Below are 23,942 nucleotides of genomic sequence, written 5' to 3'. Positions count from 1 at the left end.
TTTTAGTATCCATTTTGATGCAGACTGTGTTTGCTAGCCACCTTGGATTTTTGGGGCATGACGGAAAGTGATTTGAAAGTTTTAAAACTAAAAATGATATTTAGAGAATTGAGTTAGGTTTTTTTTTAAAAAAAAAGTTGCAGTGATGTCTCTTTCAGACCCTGCTTCACTTTCCTATTGGAAAAATTGCCTGAGTCATAATAACAAAGACCAGTGAAACAGCAAGTGCAAGCTCTCTCTTTTTCCAAATTCAAACATTCAAGAAAGAAGTAAGGAAATGCTGCTCTCAGGAACTGACTTTCCCAACCTAATGTCCTCCAGATGTGTTGGACTAGAGTAGTCAGGCTATCTGGGAATCCCCAGATTTGTTGTCCAATATACCTGAAGGGTTAAGCTTGGGAGCTGCTTGCTCCAGAGAATAGCTCACACCTGTTCAGCCACCATTGCCCTCTCATGCATTCGCTCCAGAATACGGTGGATGCCTGCGAAGCTCGGCCTATCTGAAGGCAACTTGCTCCAACAAAGGCGCATAAGGTTGTACAGCTCCAAAGGGCAGTTATCTGGGCACGACAGGATATTTCCATCTCTTACATAATAAATGACTTCCTCATGAGCCATCCCATAATAGGGTTGCATGCCAAAGGCAAAAATTTCCCACAGGACCACCCCATAGGCCCAGACATCAGACTCAGTTGTATAACGGTTGTAGAAGATAGACTCAGGGGGCATCCATCGTATGGGGATGGCATCATTTTCATTGGCTTTGTAATAGTCTGCTGAGTACATATTTCTGGAGAGACCAAAGTCAGCAATTTTAACCACCATGTTTTCTCCTACCAAACAGTTTCTGGTGGCCAAGTCCCGGTGCACAAACTTGCGTTCTGAAAGATAGGCCATCCCGGCTGCTACTTGTTTGGCAATGCAGAGCTGGTCAGTACAAGAAAGAGTGGGCACATTAGGACTGGAGGGCCTGATCTTTGGCTCAAGGTTGTTGTTGCTTAGGCTGCAGAGGCTGCGTGGTGATCGGTTACGCAGATATTCATTCAGGTCCCCAAACGCCATGTATTCAAAAAGCAGACACATTGGCTTTCCAACAGCACATACCCCTGAAATCAAGAATCTCCATTAGACAAATACGATTTGTTTGCGTTCATCATTTCGTAAGCGAGAACAACGGGTTATTTAGTATGCCAGGAAACAGAAGAGTTGGAAAAATAGTACCTGTTGGTTCTCTTCATAACTAATGTCTCATAATACATTCTTTTCCCTAACACTTGAATACGTGTTGTGCTTCCTCCACATTGTTGGCTTACCAGATGTGATGAGAACTGTAGTCTAACCCACAGGGAAATTGCCAGGTTGGACTACCAAAAGGGAAGGCTGCTTTTCCTGTTACGAAGCCACTGCCATGGAATGGGCAGCCATATAAATGGTTACAATTAAATGTAAGTACATACATAAAATTAAGTCCTCAAGAGAAAAGAGTTATCCTAGAGAAAAACAGATATTTTAATGGCTCATTATCTGGAGGACAGAAATAACCATTTGATGATGGTGGTAAAAGAGGAGGAGAAAGAAGAAGAGGGAAGGAGGGGAGGCAATATAAAGAGGATATGGAGTAATTCCATGTGCAAACCAAATGGCCAGGAACTACAGAGACCGTACGAAGTAGACAGTGCATTCGGCAAGGGCTTTTCTTGTTATTTTCAAGAAAAATTCACTGTTTTTACAAACAGCTGAACTCTTTACTACTGCAAGTAGCTGTGCCAAAATCTGCCTTGCAATTTCTCTGTCTTCCCTCCATCACCCCATTAAAGAGGTTTCTGTTTCTCTACATTATTCTCTGGGTGCTTGGGAATATCTTTTGAATTTCTTGGGGTGGTATTTTTGAGCCTCCTTTCAAGTTGCAGGGGGTAAAAGGTGCTGTTGCTTTTGGTTGTATACCCTTTCCCCATTTTGAAGCCTCCCTGGCAGCCTGCACAACCCAGTCTAAAAAAGTCCAACAGTAGAAGTTCCCTTATGAGGTCTTCCCTTGGAGTGGAGATGGAGGGAAGGCAGGAAAACTTCAGGCTGCTGTAAAAATTATTATAAAATGAAAGGCAAAATGTTCCACGCATACACTCTTTAACCAAATGCATGCAAAAACACACTTCCTCTTTGAGATTTTCAGGAAAATGCTTTTCTTCTTTGAAAAGAATTCCAAAAGCAATTTCTTTTGTATTAAACTGGGCCCAGAATGAATTTTCCTCAAGAGCACTAGCTACAGGTCCCACTACAATGATCATTTGATCATCAGGATTTTCACAGATGTTCTGGGATTGGGGACAGAAATATGAACACTTTCCCACTTTTTAAGAACACCTTAGCTTCTAGTAACAATGGAATCAACTGTGACTGAATGATGTAACTAGCTTAGGATTCCAGGAATATGTGAATGATAAAACTAGGAATCACCTAAGTGTGTACAAAGTGCCCTTCTCTCATCCAATGATCATTCAAGCTCATTGTCATTTGTGAGTTAAGAGAGGGCACCAGACATCAAGCAGATGAACCTTGTTCAACATATCATCAGAAAATGCAATCTTCCATTAGTAATGTTATTGAACTAGGAAAAATGGAGAATGAGAAATGCATAAATATTGATCATATGTATATACTTTTCTAATCAACATTCAGTAGCTGGGTTTGATTTTTTGCTAGTGCCCTCCCCAATATTTTGAAGAATTTCTTTGTGTGAAAACATCTGGATCTGACTCAAAGAAAAGTGTCCACATGAAAGTTTTGGGTCAAGGGATGTTCAGCGGTCCCACAACCCTTTGGCCTTTCCTAATGTATCCAATATGGTGATAATAAACACCCCCACACTTCTCCAGCAGAGGGTCAACTTCCTGTTTTCTTTTTCCTCTTTCTGTTGCTGAAATATATGCAATCCTTTCAGCCAGGGGAAGTCACAACAAACCCTTCAGTTTCCATAAATGCCCATTTGGTATTATTTCTACTGAAAAGCAGTTTGATTCTGGTTGCATCTGCAACTCTCAATAGCCTTTGATGTGAGGTGACAGAGAAGGAAAGGGCCAGAAAGAGAATATCAAATGGAGCACTGTATTATGGAAAGGAAGGGAAGGGAAGTGTTGGATCCTCTGATATATCAGGTTGAGGGCAAGAAGGTTCTCAAGACTTTCAAGTAATTTTGCAGAGGATGCTAAATAGCCAGATGTGTCCAAAGCATTCCCAGATCAAAATTCAGGTTCTGGTACATCAGTAAGTTATCTTTGATGGCCATCTATATAGTAAAGGCACATTTTAAAACGTACATATACAATGTGAAAGGGAAAACAGAGAGGATTGGTTTTGGTACCTAAAAGTTTGACAATGTTTGGATTGTCGAATTCAGCCATGAGAGCTGCCTCTCTTTGAAAATCGGCCTGCATGTCTGCTGAGGCTTCTTCTTTGAGCATCTTCACTGCCACCATTGTGAAGGGCTCATATGGAAGCAGTCCAGGAGCCCTAAGGGAAGACACAGAAAGAAAAGTTACAGGTTGGATGGAGCCCTTTGTGGAAATGCAACACCCAAAATTTCCTGCCATTGGCTGTTATGCTGTCATGACTAAATGTGACAGGAGGGTCCAAAAAGGATGAAGTTATAGATAGGACAAGAATGGTACAAGAGATTACCATACCCACACCATATCTATACTACTTCAGACCATGATCTTTATCTTAGCACTGCATGGAAAGTATTTTCTTTCCATCAGTTATGGAAATCAGTTCCATCACTGTTATCACCATGAAAGAACACAGGAACATAGCAAGAAGTCATAGCCCATCACTACTAGTAAGTCATTCCTTTACAGCAGTGTTTCTCAGCCTTGGGAACTTTAAGATGTGCAGACTTCAACTCATGCTGGCTAGGGAATTCTGGGAGTTGAAGTCTATACACCTTAAAGTTCCCAAGGTTGAGAAACACTGCTATACAGGAAAACTAACATAGGTGATGGGACACATGGTGATATCTCCCTGGCCTCAACCAAAGAATGCTTATTTATTTACATCCTTCCTGAAGTTCAAATGGCTAATGATAAAAAAAAAGAATATGCAGTTTGTAATTAAGAACACACTTCAAACAGAATACAATTAAAGCTCAGGAGGGGAATTTCTACTTCAAACTATCTCACGTTAATAGACATTTACATCTGATCTGCCCATGAGGAAGAGATATCCTAGTCATGTAGTTCCTCTCTGTTCTTGTATATAGAAGGGAATAGTAGCTGCATACAGTCAACTTGCTCAGCTGTTGGCTTAAATGTCAGGCTGTTTTACAATTCAGGAGCTATTCAGCGGTTCTAGTCTCCAAAACAGATTTCTAGTTTTTGTGATGGCTGCTCTGACCATATGGCAGCCGGACAGGTGCAGCTGGATGCAGCAAATGTCCTGTCATTGTCAAATGCCAGAGTATGGCAAAATGCCAGTCTGAAATCAAATCATCCAGAGTGGCCACATAGCTGCAAGGCAAGCCTGTGTAAGTTTGCAACCAAGAGCAACACAATTCTTTGAAAATGTTTAAGCTCAAGTGAACTGTGTTCCGGAAAGTGTTGGGCACTGGTGATGAGCCACAGGGAGCTCTTTTAATGTGCCTGCAACATATTTTGTTCCATGAGAAAGAGACAAGGAAAAAGGTGTGATTTCCTTGCTGCCATTAAAGAGCACTTGGAGCAATGGAAGTTCAACGGGGTTCTAATTTGGATTGGGGCATATTAATGGCTTTCTAGAGCCAAAGCATAGGATCTGGAATTCTGCAGCCACAAAACTAAAATTCTGCAATTTGGAAGAATTATTTACATTTCCATATTGCTACAGCTTCCTTCACAGCACGGTTTCACTAATTTTAAACATTTATTTATTATTTTGTATAATATATTCCCCACTCCTGTTTTAGATTAATTTTACTCTAGTGAGAATATATTGCCCCACTAGTCATTCTGCTCAATATAAGAAGAACAGCAGACTCAGACATTTGGTGTCTGAAGAGCCAATAGATGAAACTGCTACCTGTGGGATTATGACTAAGCGCTTCGAAGTCAGAATTCCCCCCTACATACAATGGTACCACAGCACTGAAGGCCTTGGCTTGCCTGGAAGAAGTGGAAAAGTCCTCTTACTGGAAGGACGTTTAATATTGGCTTGTGTAGTCCCAGTTTTCTGGGTCCTGCAATTCATTTAAATAGGTCCCTATTTTCAGTCTCTTTAACTAGGCTGCACAACTCTAAACAGGAAGAACCCAAGGACAGCTGCCCAATCATGACTGGTTAACCATTCATTTACCTTGCTTGAAAGACCCGTCCAAAAGCACCTTCTCCAATATCTCTCACATATTCAATATTATTTCGTGGGTATTCCAAACTGAACAATTTGGGGTTCAAGAGTAGAGGCATGCGTTGGTACATAGGGTTTGGGTGCAGCCTGTCCAACAGGAGTTCCGAAGGAAGAGTTGTCAGGGCTGGTGGTGCCAATTCCCTGAAATGAGGGAGGGAGGGAGAATCTGTGGCTTAATTGGAGTAAGCCTTGCATCACACCAACATGTAACCTTAGGGGACTCAGAATTCTAGGGTCTGTTCAACACAGGGTGTATGGAATAAGCAAAAATAGAGGGATGCCATAATTATGATAAAACACAAATTAAACTAGGAAGTTATTTATATCCCAGGTGTTGACAAAGCACCATTTAGGGTATGCAATCCTGTCTCAGGAATTACTCTTAGGAGCATCTGTATCCATGATTCTTTGCACTAAGAGTAAGCCTTTACTTACAAAAGGCTAAATCTGCCTATATACAAAAGGCAGCCTTCCCTAAACTGATTCCTCCAGTTCTGTAGGATTGCAGGTCACATAATCCCCATCTGGCTATGTAAGGCTAATGAAAGAGCAACAGCAGGGGATTACAACAGAAGAGATTATTATATTATTATTATTATTATTATTTGTTAAATGTATATGCCGTCCGACTCCCAGTGACTGAGTGGTTTACAACTGCTAAAACATTTAAAAACAAAGAACAGTACAAAAACACAACTTGTTAATTTGCTGTTAAAGTTTTAAGTATCTAATGGCAGAAGTTGCACAGTTTGAAAACCTAATTAAAGCTGTGAGTGACCAGGTGAAGCAAATCCAGGTGAATTCTGGATTTCCCCCTCCTAAGAATACAACCCCATACATGATTATTCAGAATCAGTTCCACATCAATAGCCTCGTCTGAAGGAAGACAAGGCTGATGAGCCCATCAAATTCTCTGCACCAGTAGAGCTAGATCCTAGCAAAGCATCTGGGCCAAAAGCAGGATCTACCAAGTTAGGATAACCCCATAGACTAGGTAACTTGCAGCCATTATTACTGTTGTTGCCCAAATGCTCTGAACTAGTTTCAGTTCAGCCTGTGGTCCTTCTCAAAGCTGCTGGCCTCAAAACCCAGAGAATCTCTTGAGTAGCTAACCAACAAAGGGTAAAAACCAGTGTCTCACCCAACCCCCAATCCTCAGTCTGTTTTTAAAACATCTACGCATTTAGAATCAAGATCATCTACAAACCCATCAAGATGCCACATCACAAAGGAGCTATTTCCCTGCTAAATTCATTAAAATATCAGATAATACAAAACTATAGTGGCTTAAGTTCTGTACAGAGAGGATGCACCCAATGGGTGGAGTGATGCAAGAGCTCCTTTGAAAGTGGCCCACAGCCCTAAGGTCTGAGAGGTATAATACTTCTACTGGAAAAAAAATAAACAGATTTGTTTTCTATTGAAGATAAGTTGGCTCAGCTGCTGAACAGAGATGATGCAGGATGACATAGGCTGAGGAGTGCAAACACCATGTATGGATGTGCTCTTAATGAGACCAACAAGATAAAGGATTAGTAGCTTCGGTCTACTATTTATATAGTATGAAGTTCTTTATTTCAAAGTAGATGATTGGTGGAAGCAATGTCGGCTGCTTGTGAGCATGAATGGCTACTTTCTTGTATGTGCTGAATCCTAATTGCCTTACAGACCTCCCTCACGTAATGATTCTTAACTGCCTGGACCCCAACTTCTGCTGTCTTGTCTTCAGATTCTGGAACAACTAGATTCAGATTGGCACGGTTTTTGATTTCTGGACCAACTTATTAATTACTCTTGCATGTCTCTCTCTGGCCATGAAAATTCTTTTTGAAATTAGAGTTTGTCTGAATAACCACATTTTTGCTTGTTCCCATTCCTAACTCCAGCCTAGGAGAGAGCACATTCCCTGAATAGGATTTACTCCTGGGACTGCAATCTGGTATTATTTATGGTACTTAGTCAGAGGACTATATATATGCATTTACTTTACAGCTGCTTTCATACCACAGTTTGGTTTAACCTGTTCCTAATTCATTCATTAGATTTATATGCCATCTTTATTTTACACACCTCAAGGCAGCTTACACAATGGCCCCTCCTCCTGTTTCCCCAGAACAACCACCCTGTGAGGTGAGTTGGGCCGAGAGAGAGTCTGGCCCAAGGTCACCCAGCTGGCTTTGTGCCTGAGGCAGGACTAGAACTTACAGACTTCTGGTTTCTAGCCCAGCACCTTAACCACAACACCAAACTAGCTCTTCAGTTCAGTAAAGTTGGTGCAACTCTTCATTTTTCTGAATTTGCTCCTGCTCACTAACACTTACCTTGTTTTGTTTTTCCATCGCTTGCGTCTCCGACAACAAACAAGGACCGTAATAATGAGAATGATGAGCATTGCGAAGCTGGAGATGATGGAGATGATGACAGTCATAGAGTATGTAGGCCCTGTTGTTGTTTCCTGGGACAAAGAGTCTAAAATGGAAACAAATGAGACTTCAATTTTGAAGGCCCCGTTGCCATGATAATGCCATTATCATATTGCCATGGAAATTAGTTTGGAAGCAGCCTGAATAAGCAGAAGCACTGTCCAGTGAGGTGTAGGGAATAGTGAGTTGGGCTCTTTTTCTTTTAGTGCAGAAAACTATTTTAAGAGAACACCATACCATTCTTAACCCCCACACAGCAAAAGTAAAGACTTTGTAAATGATAATGGACAGAAGCACTCAATGGGGTGGAACAAAGCATTCAACACAGCCACTTTGCAAAGTGCATTGACCCAAACAAAACACCTCCCATCGCAGCATTAAAGCAACCACCTCCTCTGGAGAGCCAGATAGCAGCTGCTTTAAAGGCCCAGACCACCCTTCATGGAGATGGCCAGCAAAACAGCTGTACATGTGCATGCATGCACTGACAGCTGGGGACAGTCTTCACAGCAGCTGCATGAGCCTTCTAAGGATCACAGTCACTCTAGCATTCCAAGGAGAGGTGTTTGGTTTGCAAACAATCCTTCTGAAATAGTCCTAGTGTTTCACCCAGCCCTGAAAGTGGCCATCAAACCTTTCTATAACTGCTTTAATCTTCCCATCACATGTGATCTCCAAATGATTTTAGAACTAGCAGTATGTCGAACAAGGTTAAAATACCATGGGACCATTTGCAGGAAGAATCTGCAGATGAGGGGTATTAAGTACCCCCCCCCTTCTTACAAGTGCCAGATCTTCTCCAAAGCAGATGCACATCCGCTCCTACATTCACTTCATAACATAGTTCCATTCTTGGCTGAACACTATTTTGCTTTTAATGGAACGTTAGAAAGATAAACATGCACACTGCCCTGAGTTCTTCAAAAGAAAGAAGGGAACCAATATGAAATGAATAGCTAAGATTCAGGATATATACATTTTTATTAAAGTACAGTAAGTCATATTAAACCCTTGCAACTTAGTAAATTCAAAAACAGATGGTTCTTTATTGGTTAACTTTCCTTCCACCCTGAAAAAAAGCATCATTGATTATCAGATTTAATTATTGATACCAGTCATTCGTAATGTATTGTGGTAAGCTACCAATAGAATAAGATACTGTAATATTTCAGAACCATTTTGTTACTGTTTAGAGCCAAATTCAAAACAGAAGCAGAAGATCCTGGAGTAATGCCAAATCAAAACTTTTGAAGTAGTGAGTTGCAGCTTTTGGAGCAGATCCACTGTGTAACATTCACACCAAACCATTCCTTTTACTGTACAGTGTTTGTAATGGGACCTTACCATCTTCACACTGAGGTATATGGCAGTATTCCCACTGTACAGAAGGATCCCTTGTATAACACCAGGGCCGTGCATTTTCACCCCCTGGATTACGACAATAATTGATTGCATTGAAGAGCTCTGGAAAAATCTCAGGTGTTTTTCTATGCGCATGAGGAACCTAGTGACAGGGAGAAGATAGTGAATATTTTTCAAGTATTTTCTCAACTCTTTTGACATTGAAAAAGTTGCTTTTTTGAAGAAGTAACCATTTTCTGAAAAATAAATCGTAATAGAATTTTGTAAAGAATGAAAGCTCCAGGAAGGCAGAGCTGATGAATCAGTCCTAGGCTATACCTTCCCCACTGAAAAATATGAATGGAATGATCCATTTATTTTCAAGCCGTATGTTTCACATATCCATTTGTCATGTCTACTCTACTGCCACACTACTCTGTTAAAAAAAAAACAACTCTGCAAGAAAATACGAATTTGAATTGATTTTCTCCGCTTTTCAAAATATATTACCAATTTTTTGGTTTGTTTCCATATCTATTTTTGGTACTTTTTTTCAGCAGAGAGAACTACAGAGCAAATCAGTGAGAACTGCAGAAGAGGACTGCATCTTAATCCACTCATTAGTCAGGAAGATCAGTCCATTTCATTTTGTAACACAGAACGAACAAAATCCTTAGGCATGCTAGTAATGTGTTTCTCATTTTGGCCTCTTACTAAGCAGTACAGTTCAAACTCTGCTGTTCATCTCCCAACATAAAGCCCGTTTTAATCTGCAAATGAACTTGACATAAACAAGCCCCATCTCTCTTCTCCTGTAAACAAAAGCTAATCTTCTTCCTTGTCCAGAAATAATTTATCAATGATTCCCAGAGGGAGATGTAGGTTCAAATCTACTTTGCACCAAAGCTTTCCCCCACTTTGAAAAAGTTTTCTTACCTGCGCACTCCACTTCTGACATGGAATGCCAGAGGCTGTGACATTCACCGAACCTTCATATGTCAACCCATTGCCTTTATAACAAGTTTCTGAAGAGAAACAAAACCAAACAGGATGGTCAAATAGCGAACACATTCCACTTAGTAGACAAACTGTATTTGCTCTGGCAATATTGAAAAATTCATGAGTTTTCTTTCAAGGGTTAAATGGGGAGAATGAATACAGTTCACTGGGGTCTTTTTGATAGATCGGGAACTCAGCAAGATTATTTATGGGGCTGCTTTAACAGCTCTCTTAAACCTCAGATTCTTTCTCTTTCTTTATAAATCCAGTTAATTTATTTAAAATTCTTACTGTTACAGTAATGAACTTTCTGCACATCCTGCTAAATTGTCCAATACATTTTACAAAATCATATATTGTGTGAAAACTCCAGATTCCAAAGAGAACTACTTACTTGTTGTGCCTTCTTTTTTCAGATCTGAGGAAAGGAAAAGATAGAAAAAAGATATAATCAAGATCCTGTATAGTGATCCCAAGATGAAAGGTTTGTTGCTGTGGTTTTTAGGAAGACATGATTATAGGGATATTAACTTTTCAACCACTCATCATAGCTATGCCTTCATCCCCAGCTAGATGATCAGCCATTTGCAGGTAACTATAAATCACCATGGCATGGACATTTTAACCTGATTTTTTTCTCCAGGTCAAATCGTTATTCCAGGCCCCAGAGCACTTGGTGAAAGAGATTCTCACCATTTTGATTAAAATGCATTCAGTAATATGTGGAAGTTGGAAAATTTCACATGTGCCAAAGCTGCCAGCTACTTGTCTCTACCTAAGGGCAGAACCCTTTTGCTTCTTGCCCTATTGTGCCCATGACTACTTAGACGCTAAATCAGAGTCCCATTACCCACACAACTGTTTATTATATTGTTTATATTGTTTATTATATTTATTGTTTCAATATATATCCTGCCTTTGTAAGTTGGGAAACAGATGGGAAGGAAAATTGGGCAGAACCTTGGGTCTGACAGCTAGCGCTCATGTCAGATCCATAATTTTCACAAGTATTTTTTTGGGGGTATTTATTTTATTTATTTAAAAGATTTGTATGGCCACCCATCTTAGAGCACACCTCTGGGCGGCTCACAACCACAATAAAACTACCAAAAGGAGAAAACCAGAAACTAAAAACCCAGCATCTCACTCATCCTCCCAGGATGCCCCAACAACCATCCACAGGCTCTCCTCACTCTACCCCAGTGCCCAGGGGAAGAGCCAGGTCTTGATGGCTTTCCAGAAGGCTAAAAGGGTGAGGGTCAGCCAGATTGCTGGAAGGAGAGTGCTCCATAAGATAGGTTCTATTCCACAGTTGTGCAGTTTACTAAGCCACTTACCAAAATGTGGGATTCTGGTGCAGGCTGGGGGATCCTGGTGCATGCTGGGAAGCCTGTTACACTCTGGCAAAGTAAGCAACATCAGGGCAGGCTTGTAAATGCCTTTGCGGGCATTTTCTTCCATTGAAAGCCATTCCTTAAAGCAGTAGAGATCCTTTACAGCAAGGCAATGCTCTCTACATTGTTTTATAAACAACAGTGGAATGCATAGTCAGCCACACAATCACAGTATTGCAATCACAATGGATTGTATACACACAACCACAGAATGGTGTAAATAAGATTGGAGTTGGAATATTAATTCTGAATCTTTTAAACTAGTGGAGGATCTGTTTTGTACACTGACATTGTCTTAATGATCTTTTAAATGTTGTCTGGGACTGTTTTGGGGACAACCATGCCACCTTTTGGCTTTGTTTTCTTTACTCACTTTGTGTGCATGCATTAACATGTTTTGTCAACAGCAAAGAAGGTTCTTCATGTGTTCCACTCCATACTTTCTTCTGATGTCAAAGACTTTGTTTGGCAATAAAGAACAAAACTCCATAGTACCCCCACTGGCTGGAAAAGGAACCCCCAGGAATGTGCTGGTTGAAGAAAGGAGGCAGAGTTGTCTCCACAAGTGGTCATCTCTTTTGACGTTGCTATGCAACTGTGATGGTATGAAAGAGAATTTCATATTTGCTTATTTCCCTCTCCTTCAACCACTATTTTCCTTCCTTTTCCCCCTACATATCCTCTGCTGAAAACTTTATTATAGAACGTAAATCACCCAGAGCATTGGCAGCACATCCTGGGTATAAATAAATAAATGAACAAATGCACCTTTGAAGCTGGCAATGATGGGGGATACTCTCACTTTCTCACTTGCTATTCTCTAGCTGTCACTCAGTGGCAACATTCTGCCCACTAATAAAAGCTACCAAGACATAAATGCCATACTGTATTCCATCCACAACAAAGAAGACCAGTAGACTGCTTTCCTATCAAAACATGGCACCAACGCTTGTGTATCTGATTCATGCACATAGTTAGAAGGCATTAATTATGCAGCATATCTATTTTTTGCAAGGGCAGAACACACCCATTCACAAGAAGTTAACTGCACTTGGAAGCTAAACAGAAAGCCATACTTCTAACTCTGCTAACAGGTGGTGGTAGCAGTGATTGACTGTCTCTATGTACTGGGTGAAGGAAGAAACCTACTCCAGAAAGTATCTGAGAAGGCTTAATGTTGTCAGAATGACCTGTGAATCTATACTCCTGCATGGTGCATAGGTGGAAAATATTGCTGGTCAGATTCCAAAGGAATATGCCACCAATTCCATGCAACCTCTCACCCCACACTAAACAGCTTTAAACTCAGGAACATGCCCAAAGCATGTTTTTCAGTGGCACAGGGTAGAGGCCCTGAAGACATGCAAACTTTTGAATGCATGTAATGTAGCTTTTCTGATCATTGCCATGGAAGAACTAATGAGGAAAATGGGCTTGTAATGTGAAATGATGGAATAAAATAAATAGAAAGGAAAGTTATATCATGCACATCACTTGTGGGGCTTTTTTTTCTGGGTATCTAAGTGCCTAACTCTGAAAATGGAATGCCAGATTAGAAAGACCCTTTGCTCTGATCCAGCAGAGCAGAAGTTGGGTTTTGTGCAATTACTTGGGCCTGCTTATAGAAGTATAGTATGCCTGTTCCCTTTTTGCACAAACCCCCTGAATTCCAAATATTAGTATATCAATCCTAAACTGCACTCATGTAATTGCTTATATGAACATACTGCATTTATACTACCCTATAGAGAATAGTGGTGAAGTCAACCATGGAGCTTACTAGTTTACTTGGGGTTAGCCAATGCAATGAATAATAAATAAAATATTGCACTTCTCATAGAGAATCATTACTGCTCTTCATGCCATGCATTTGTCCAGAAGCACACTGAGTACTGAAATCTGACTATTATACTGACATCACACATGTATGCTGAAATAGCATATAATTGTACACAAAAGTTGGTCTTTTTACTGTCTCCCTAGGACCATGAAGCTTTCAAGAAAAGAAGTCCACTTGAGCCACACATCTCAAGTTCAGTCTGCATAACCGAATGTCATGCAATATGTGGGACAGGCCAAGAATCAAGTCTGCTTTGCTCACTTGTGTTACCTGCAAACAGGTTTTGGAGCAGGTCCAATCCTGGAGGGGTTGCACTCCTGGAAGATGTAGTGACACAGCAGCGACTCAGCAGCTGGACGGCAAAATGGGCTCACTGTCTTCAGCTCAGCCCAGGCTGTGTGAACAAGCAGTTCCTGGGTCTTCTCTGGGTCTCCGTAGGAAGTATTAAAGAAAACAAATGCATCCTTTGCCAACAAAGCACTACACACCTCTCCCCGATATGAGCTACAGTAGCCTGCATCACCTTTGTAGAGTTTGCTGATGGGAGAAACACATGTAGATAAGGATTTCCATGGAGGCGGGAAGTGAGCAGAGGTATGTTACCAATCGAAGAAATAAAAATGGTAATTCTGATGGCCATGAATAAAAAACTACAGGTAGTCCTCACTTAACAAATGCTCTGTTTAGTGACCATTCCAAGTTACAACAGCACTGGTAAAGAAACTTTACGACCAGCCCTTGCACTTACAACCTTCACAGCATCCCTGTGGTCATGTGATTGTGATTAGGGTGCTTTACAACCAGCAGGGGTTTATGACTGTTGCAGCATCCCACGGTCATGTGATCACCATTTGCGCACTTCACAGCCAGCTTCTGACAAGCAGTCAATGGAGAAACCGACAGTAAAATCGCAAGTTGCAATCACGTGATGTCTTGCTTAATGACCACAGGTGATTTGCTTAACAACTGTGGTGGAAGTGAAGTCATAAGTCCATATGATGGTCATATGATGTCTTGCTTAATGACCATGTCAGAGTTGTCCCAGTTGTGGTCAGTAAGCAAGGACTACCTGTACAATGTATGAATGAGTGATATGTCTACTAGACCAAGCAAGGTTTTCAAAAATAGTTGCAAGCTTTCATATTCCTAAGAACTCTGGATTAAATGAGAAGGCTAAGGTTTAAAAAAGAAAGGGATTGTAAGGACAAAACATGCTTGATCTTGAAACCACATCTTTGCATCTGACATTCTTAGAATAAGATGAAGTCTCTAGATTCTGATCAAGTACAGAATTTAGTTAGGGACTCCTAGGAGCTCTCTCATGTTTGTTGGAAAGAGAAAGCAAGCAAGCATTTGGAAGTTCACATTTTTGGAAAGATTAATTTCAGCTGTTAAAATCAACACTCTTTATCAGCAAGCTTTAGGATAACTCCCAATATAATCTAACAGTCACCTTTACCTGGTAAGACCCAATGTGTTTCCTCTCCAGATAAGAATGTTAAAACTAATAGACACACATCCCAAGATCAGCCATATTTCCCTATTTTTCCCTCCTGGCTTTTAACCAAATGCCTAATGTAGAGTTCCTGGAACCCTCAAAAGCATGCAACTGCTTTGTCAAGCAAACTAGTTATTTATTCACTTGTTCAAAATCTGCAATTCAGAAATTCAAAAAAGTCATAGATTCCTGCTAGCTGCATCCCTAAACTTTTGCATATTAGGGAGAAGATCTTTCGGAAAACCTCTGTTCATTAAGCTGAAGGTATGTGGGCTTCTCAATGCAATCTGGACTCTGGTGTGCCAGGCAGACTCTAAGTATTTTATCTGTACCTGCATAGATTCTCCTTTCAGGCCCTATGCCCAACAAATAAAAAGTATCTGAACGTAACAATTGAAGACACGTGTTGTTTGAATGTGTTAGCCTAGCCTTTGGAACCATGGAAGTGCAACTTGTTTTCCCCAAAGCAGGAGTGGTGATATTATCTGACAAAGCCTCTGCTGACAGACTATCCTTGCTCAGGCAAGAGAAGGTGGAGATAATGAAGGTTCCTAGTTCTACTAGTGTTTGACATAGAACAGCATAGAGGAGAAGGCTGGAAATAATATGGTTTACCACAGCTGGGGAAAACCTTGCATCTGCTCCTGAAGGGACCTCTGTCATAATGCTGCCTATAATCCATAAGTCACTTATTGAGACCAGGTGAACATTCCAGGTGTTCCTCATTCCCCAGAAATGAGATTCTTTTTCTCCCATGGGTTTCTCTGAATTGTGGACTGGAAATGCTGGCTCCACACACCATGTCTTGTTTCCCAGCCTATAGTTTGCTAACTGCAAGCAAGCCTGGGAGCAATGTGGAGGCTCTAGGGAGTGCATCTGCTCTAACTTGGTCAAGACCTGTACCCCAGTAGGTTGCAGTGTAGTTGACCTTAATGAACAGATGCCAAATATGTCTTTCATGTGACTTCTTCAGCATGGTTCCCACTTAATGCTTGTAGGTTAAATGATAACATTGCTATTTCCTTGCATTTCTAATAGCCTAGAAGTTGCATTGCAGCTGCTTGAAGTTATTTCTATCTTTTGTTAAACTCAATGTCTTTTAAAAACCTGATCCTATGCAGTCAGAAATACGGTAAGCAGCACTGAATTCAATGATGCTTACTCCTGAAGAATATTATAGACATTCCATATAGACCTAAATAATTAGCTTTTATTTTGAGATCCCTTTGTTATGGATTTCATAGCTTTCTGTATTGCATAGCTTTTAATTAGAAGATTACTTAGATCTATCTTCTGAGCATAAATAACAGAAATGCAGGGTATATTATTTATGTCACTTGTAATCCACTCTTTTGTACACATACAAAAACTATTTTAAGGCAAATGAAAATCTCTACCTCTCTCATATGAGGATGATTAGGAATTATCATTAGATGCAGAGCCTGAGGCATCAAAAAAGTCAAGATGGTGGCTGCAGCTGCCAAAGACCCACCCCATTTTTACATTTGTTGCAAAAAGGGTAGGTCTTTGATTGCAAGGCGACAGCCACCATCTTGGCTGTTTTTTCACCCCTCCCTCTCCCCCACATCCCCATCCCTGGCTCAAGGATTGCCATGGCAAATTCTTGCTGTTCAAAATGTTCTACTTCTCCTCTACTGCCCATAGAGGCTAATTTCTGAAGGAAACTACTACTATTTCAAGGAATCTGTTTGACTCTGGCTGGTCATGATTACCAATGTGATGTCAGAGCCAGACATAGAATGGCAAACCAAGGCATCTCTGCCAATATTTCACCTTGGCAATAATCTGTTGGTTTCAGAAGCTAGAAGATTTAAGGTACAGGGGCTGTATATAGGGCTTGTAAGAATCAGAAATTCTCCACTGTCCATTGTTGCTATAGGGCTAGAGTTATTTAAGGACAATTCTCTTTCATCTTCCATAAAAGGTTAGAGTAATTCTGTGATAAAGCTGAAATCTGAGCATGCTGCATCAAGAATCCAAAAAGCTTTTCCACTGAGTACTTAGATCTGGAGTACATCTAGCATTTTTCATTAGAAAGCTGAATGCCAATTGAATGCTAAGCCATGATTTATTTTAATCATTTTATTATTTATTCCATATTCTGCAGCGAACTCTGGGCAGCTTTCAAAATGTAATACTAAATTAAAACAATTTAAAACATAGACAAAACAAGACAACCCAAACTAGAAACAACCGTTAAAACAAAGCAGAACCATTAAAATAAAGCACAACAGCCTCCGCAACACATTCACCCCAGCCCTGGACCAAAGCCAGGTTTTAAGAGCTTTCTGGAACCCCAGGAGAGAAGACACCATCCCTATCTCTGAGGGGATGCTGTCCCAAAGGATGGTGTCTGCAATAGAGAAGGCCTATTTCCTTGGTCCCACAAGATGGCAACCTTTAATAGAAGGAACCTGGAGCGCATCCACTCTGCCCAAACATACCGGCTGGGCAGAAACAATGGGAGTCATGGTTTGCTGACTATGATATAAGTGGCTGAATAAGCATATAACACAGTGCATTAAACATAGTTTCTAAATGACAATGGCTGGATTCATACAGTATGCTAAATCAACACCAAATAAACATGGTCTCAGAGATTGTAAATGTTGGGGACTGTCTTTTGTTCCACAGAGTTGCTTTGCAGGCAAGTGCACAAAAATCATTAGCCTACAATAAATATCTTGCTTAATCGACTTGCGCATCTATCCTAATGGTAACAATTTTATGGCAAGGAGGTTTGTTTAATGTATGTATTTATCAGATTTATATGGCCACCCATCTCACACAAGATGGCTCTGGGCAGGGTAAAATAAAACAAAGGCAATTCTTACTCCAGCCATTCAGCTCCATTCATATGAAACTCACGCAGAACTCTACTCAGCTGGAGCTATCCTTGCTTTTATTTTATGAAGCTTTATTCAAAGGTCACAGAGTTCAATTTATATCTGCTCTAAATGTTTGGAAATGCCAGCTATCTGCACCTCTGCAGAACTTTCCATCTGCCTGAAAGAAAGTGAGCTGCCTGCTTTTGACTAGCAAGATGACCAGCATTTCCAAACCCTCCATATTTATCGAGGAATTCCAGCTGCAAGGGTGCCAACCAGCTTTCTCCCTTTCAGAATTCCTTCTCAGTATTGCAACTTACTTGCATCTTTAATTCTATTGCTTTTTTGCCTACCATCCAGGCTGGATGGCTTTTTCCTCTGCTCATGTTTGAAGGAAAGGAAGTGATTAACGATGGCTGTAACTTGATCGCTATGCAGCAACCCTGCGGATATAGTAGAGCGAGCCAGGAGTCCTATTTCTTCCTGTGCTCAAGTCTTTTCTGGTCTGATTTTATGAATGATATACAGAGACACGGCCTGTAGTTTTCTGAACTCCACTTCTAGACTTCACTGTGTCAAAGGCAGGCTTCTGAATCAAGGCAACTAGCAGGGCTTGCAACATCATCTGGCGGGATGTCTTCAGACCTTAGGAACAAATCTCCTGTTCAGAATTCAGATTTGCCAGCCCAACGTTCTTCCTTTGAGGATACTATAAACAGCCTGTTCATTGTCTGCTCCCCAGTTTCTTACTGTTTTCCTCTAAATGGCCCCTTATGATCACTGAGTAAGCTCAGGTGTCCTTAGGCTAGTGCTTCCTTTGGGTGGTAGCAGGCCTTCTTGAATTTTGCATACCTGAGTATGTACCTAACCAGCTAATACCTCCCTCTTGATTTTTGCCCCAATCTAATTCATTTTAAGGCAGTTTGCCATCAGAGAATCCCCTTTTGATCAAAATATCAGACTTGTGATATATAGGTATTATACCTTTAAGGAGAGTTGTTAGTCAGCAGATGCCTCTTAGGCAGCTGTCCTCTATAAGTATGAATTGTTATGTATTAATGGTATCCCTGTAGGGGATGGACTTCATTGTTTTATGTGGACAGGCTGTGGACTGTCTTCCTATGAATAATGGGATTTGTTTGTGACTTGAGGTGGCTTGATTGTAGACCCTGGATTCAGGGAAGTGCCATGGGGAAGCTGCTGGGTCAGTAAACTCTGTAAGACTGACCTGAAATCTTTTCTGAGTTTAGGTGCTGTTGGGGGCACAACCAACCTTCTCAAAGCTGTACCTTGCCTCTTCATGCAAAGAAAGGCAAGTATTAGGATTGTTGGGGGGATCAAAATAGTAGAATAGTAGACAGAATAGTAGACAGAATGGTGCAATGAAAGCCCTGCCATTATTGAAAGGGTATGCAGGGTCAATGCAACTAAAAGGGATGGGGCTTGCATCACTGTTCTGTCTACTACCTTGCTGATTTTGACCCCTTCCTGCGGACATCCCTGGCAACTAGCCTTTCTCAGCACAGAGAACTGGATCCTTCCTGTCCCAGTTCTTTGTAGACAAGGGGGGCTTCACCTCAGGTCCCACAGGCCAGATGGGGAGAGTTGATGGGCCAAAAAATTCAGTTGCTAGGATTTATCCCTTTCCCTTGACTAGAGGGGATGTGAGAATGATGTGCTCTTTCTCAACCTCCGTTTCTTTATGAGATATGAAAGGTGGATTGATTGAGGCCTTGCTTTAAATAATCAAGGAAAAGCATAATTAAATCAAGTCTGAATTTGTATCATTCCTGACAGTGGTCCCACTGAAGATTCGACCGTGACCAATTGATTTTCTGCTTGCTTTTATCAGCTGTTACATTACATGGGAAAATGGCTCTTCATATGCTGTTGGTAGATCTGAATAGCACTTTTTAGTTATCTTCAATAGGCACCCAAATTTAAAGCAACAGGCTCCCTTCAATAGCAAGGGGAAAAAAATATTGGTTTGAAACATTGCTTTTGTCACTTAGGCAGATGGGGCTCCGTAAGTTATTACTTTCAGTAAACAAAAATAATTGAATATTAACTGCCCTCCCCCAAAAAAGTGAATGCTGATCTGTAAACTTAGGATTGCAGCAAATTGCTTTCAACTGAGTCAGATCATTCATCCATCTAGCAGGCAGATTTTTTGTTCATCATTAGGTCCATGTAGATCAGCAAAGTTTTTGCTCTGCTGCTTGTTTCTGGATTTGCTGCTTCCTTTTCCATATTGTGTACACCTAATTTGGCTCCATGTTTCCACAGCCTCAATAAAACTGAAAGGCTAAAAATGCTATTGGCGGCAAGTAGCTGATTCCTAGGGTGTACTGACACCCTTAAGCTCTAGAAACAGGGTGGATTCTACAAGGAGGCTGGCAGGTAAGTCTGGGTTTCTTGCAAAAGGAATCTAGACTGGCAAAAAAGTGGGCGGGTGCCTTCAAGACGCTGTTTTCAATCCCCCCTGGCAGCAATAATGAAATAAAAGGCTGATCTTCACAAGCACACTATGCGGCAACCAGAAGTCATGTAAACATTCCTCCAGTGCCTTCCCACCTGCATTTCCAATTGTGGGAACTTGGTAGAACAATGGTAGATTTGGCCACTATCTTGCTGCGACCTATTGGCCTTTACGGAATATTTTTGTTATTCAAAGAATGGAGCTTGGAAAATGCTGTCAAGACTATGAACCTTTTCGCATCCTCTATTTCTGCCAGAAAGAAAAAGCCTAGAGACTGCATCTGGGTTTTGGCTTTTTTTTTTATTTATTTTCCTTTTCTTTAGTTGCAGCTATTATTTAAAACTGGCCTATAAACCTGGCAAGGATCTGGTATTTCTGATGCTCTGTCTCCAGTGTGGGACCACCAGGATGGGAGGTGATGCATGTCAGTGAGTTTCACCAAAACTACCCAGTCTCTGGCCAGATGTGCACTTTCTGCTTGGCCCATTGCCAGTACAATCCAGCCACAGTTTGTTTCTTTGTTTATCCTATTTTGATAACACTGAATCAATACAGACAACGGTGGTTTACAAAACAATCAATGGAAACTTCTGTAATAGTTAAAACATCTATGGCAAATATAAAACACTAAAATAGCTAATAATTAACAAATGTTGCAAAAGAACTAACTCAACCAAATAAAACAACATCAATAATTAAACTAATCTAGGTAATTCAGTGTGAAATAAATATGACAGTAACAAGCTGTTTCAATACTTTTTGAAAAACTCATTTTTAGCTAAAGGGCGGTTATTTTCAATTCCTCTAATAATGAATTTACTTTCTTGTACTGGGGACGAAAACCCACTTTTGGTCTTTCAAAGTGAAAAGCTAAAATACCAGTTAGAAAATGTAAAGATGATTAAACAGATTCCTTACTGAAGCTGTATTGCAAACTTTCAAGTTTTTTTTGAAATTGGAATTATTTTTCACTAAACTTTGCAACTTTACGAGCCAGTTTGGTCTAGTGGTTAAGGTGCTGGACTGGAAACCAGGAGTCTGTGAGTTCTAGTCCTGCCTTAGGCATGAAAGCTGGCTGGGTGACCTTGAGCCAGTCGCGCTCTGTCAGCCCAACTCACCTAACAGGGTTGTTGTGGGGAAAGGAGGAGGAGGAAAGAGTATTAGGTATGTTCACCTCCTTGAGTTATTTATAAAAATAATAAAGGCAGGATAAAAATAAAAATAAATATTTTTAGAAACATGGCTTGCGGTTTTTGGGAGACAATAGAAACGTCTTACCAGCAGAACACATACTACGTTGTCCTTTTTATAAAGAGCTCAGGAGTAAATTATTATTACCTTTCATCAATAAATACCCTAGACGGAAAGATATAGATTATATGCAAATGTTACTTATAGACGAACATCCAACTGTCACGGCTCAAGTAGCCAGATTCTGCGTAGCTGCTATGAAGATTCGTGAGATTATGATTGGAAAAATGTAGTAATGCACTCCTTGCAATAACTTTGTGGTCAATATATCACATTGTATATATAATATTTTACTCTTTTTATTACTCTTTTTAATATTTACATATATCTTTATAGACACTTATATTTGATAGAATATTAGTCATGATAATGCAAATTAATAAGATTGGTTTTAAATTTGATTAAGGGGCTCATTTACATTGTGATCTAAACGTATTTTAACATTTAATTGGAACTTGTAAATTCAGATTTAAAATTCTTTTAAATCAGATGGCTCGTATTTTAAGGCTAAAGCTAATGTGTATATCTTTATAGAATTGTATCTTGTACAGGTCAGTGACCGTAATAAAATTGAACTGAACATACTATATTGGTATCTGTTCTATCTAATTAAATTGCTGAACATGCCTGCAAACAGACTTCCCCAAATCTGTTTAATGGAATAGATCCAATCAACTTTAGTTCATCAAATTACATCATTCCTGAAAATTAGGCAGATGATTCATTCTAATAACTTTGATATGGAGTACTTAGTAATTTTTGCTGCTGTTATTTGTCAGTTATTATAAAATTAGAGTTTAATAAGGTCTGGGAGATGTATACATCCAGCAAGATTTGTCTGTTTTAGTGAACACACAGTCTCCATTCAAGGCTTTTTTGTGGGACAATTAGCATCCTTTATTCACAAAATCTTACAAGGGTAAGATACTGATGTTTTCAATTTACAGCCTTCCAGTGTTTTCCAACCTCTTCTCCCCCCCCCCCCCACCTCCACCCCCCCCCTCTCTCTCTGTGAGTTTTGCTTACTGGAAAAAGGTCTGTTGAAAAGACAGAATAACTTCATAATGTCTTCTGTCAGTCTTCCAACCAGAAGCATGCAACCCAGGTTTTCCAAGGGTTAATACAATTTTCAGGCACCCAGATGGCTTTCCCAAATTGCATTTTCTGTTACTAACAACTTTGCCCTGAGTAATGTGTTCACTTTTGAAAGACTCAAATTCCTTTTCTACTCCTTGCTTCTATTGGAATATCACTCACAATTAAATCTTTGTACTGGCATAATAGAAAAGTTGAGGATATTACAATATACTTATTTTGTGTATGTTTGTATCCTGTCTCTGTTTTTTCATGAACATGTTTATCTTCAGCAAAGTTGCTTTTATCATCATGCCTGTTCAGGCTCTGATTCTAAAGTAGCGTTTCTCAACCTTGGCAACTTTAAGATGCGTGGACTTCAACTCCCAGAATTCCCCACCCTGTGCTGGCTGGGGAATTCTAGGAGTTGAAGTCCACCTATCTTAAAGTTGCCAAGGTTGAGAAACACTGTTCTAAACTGTTGTGTAGTTGTAAATTCTCCACAATGTCTGGGGGATGAGGCACCAACTTGCTTTCTGTCCTACTTGGATACATTTTTTTAAAAAAAATTAAAAGTATATAGCATTACATTTTTTGAATAGTATTGTTTTTTTTAAAACAGTATATAGGAAACTGACAAACAGCCCAGCAAGATACTAGTTTCTAGCATCAATTTTATTGCCCTCAATGCAGTGAACATTCTGGGGACCACAAGGAGTACTGAAGGAACATCCCACCTGTTGTTTCTGTAACTGATCTCACTTATTATACTAGCCAATTAATAAATCAGAAAAGCCATTCCCAAATGGCAGCCATTTTATGACCGGGCACTAGCCCCAAAAGAAAGGGAACCCCTGAATGTATATTTCTATTCTGATTGTTAGGAGCCTAAGATGATAAATTTTATTTTTAATAAATATTCTTTCATAGCCTTAATGAAACTGTCTTTCCTTAGACTCAATATCTGCTATGCCTAGACTACACCCAAATTAATCATTCTGTATATACTTGGGGTTAAGCTGAGAATTTTAGGTGCCAAAATACACCTCAAAAATTGGGTTTGGCTTATCCACAGATGGGCTTATCAGCAAGTATGTACGGTAGATTTTTTCCTCAGCTTTTTAAAAGTATCCGGATATGCCATACATACTCACTGATAAGCCCACCCACTGATAAGCAGACCCTCAAATTTTTAACCAAAATACCATGAAAAATGTGCCACCTGCAGATAAGCCAACTGTGAAAATTAAACATACAAAAATTTCTAGAGTCAGCTTATCTATGGGTGGTGCATTTTTCATGGTATTTTGGTTAAAAATTTGAGGGTCTGCTTATCTGCAGATGGGCTTATATGGAAGTATATATGGTAGTATATTACTGCCTTCTTCACTGCTCCAAACTAAAAAAATAATCTATATGTT

General features: G+C 40.1%; 1 protein-coding gene across 1 annotated transcript in view; it reads right to left on the bottom strand.

Moving 5' to 3' along the window:
* Positions 1-227: 227 nt before the first annotated feature.
* The window catches only part of MUSK (muscle associated receptor tyrosine kinase), a 44,519-nt gene continuing 20,804 nt past the window's right edge, over positions 228-23,942 (bottom strand). The window contains 10 exon segments of the mRNA XM_063296694.1: positions 228-1,106; positions 3,359-3,507; positions 5,323-5,514; positions 7,695-7,842; positions 9,081-9,300; positions 10,074-10,162; positions 10,531-10,554; positions 11,474-11,649; positions 13,641-13,907; positions 17,313-17,319. Of these exon segments, the coding sequence (XP_063152764.1) occupies positions 424-1,106; positions 3,359-3,507; positions 5,323-5,514; positions 7,695-7,842; positions 9,081-9,300; positions 10,074-10,162; positions 10,531-10,554; positions 11,474-11,649; positions 13,641-13,907; positions 17,313-17,319 (1,955 nt within the window). The 3' untranslated portion in view covers positions 228-423.

Source organism: Candoia aspera, chromosome 2, assembly GCF_035149785.1.
Source record: "Candoia aspera isolate rCanAsp1 chromosome 2, rCanAsp1.hap2, whole genome shotgun sequence".
Taxonomy (NCBI): domain Eukaryota; kingdom Metazoa; phylum Chordata; class Lepidosauria; order Squamata; family Boidae; genus Candoia; species Candoia aspera.
This window is presented reverse-complemented; position numbering and strand designations above follow the sequence as displayed.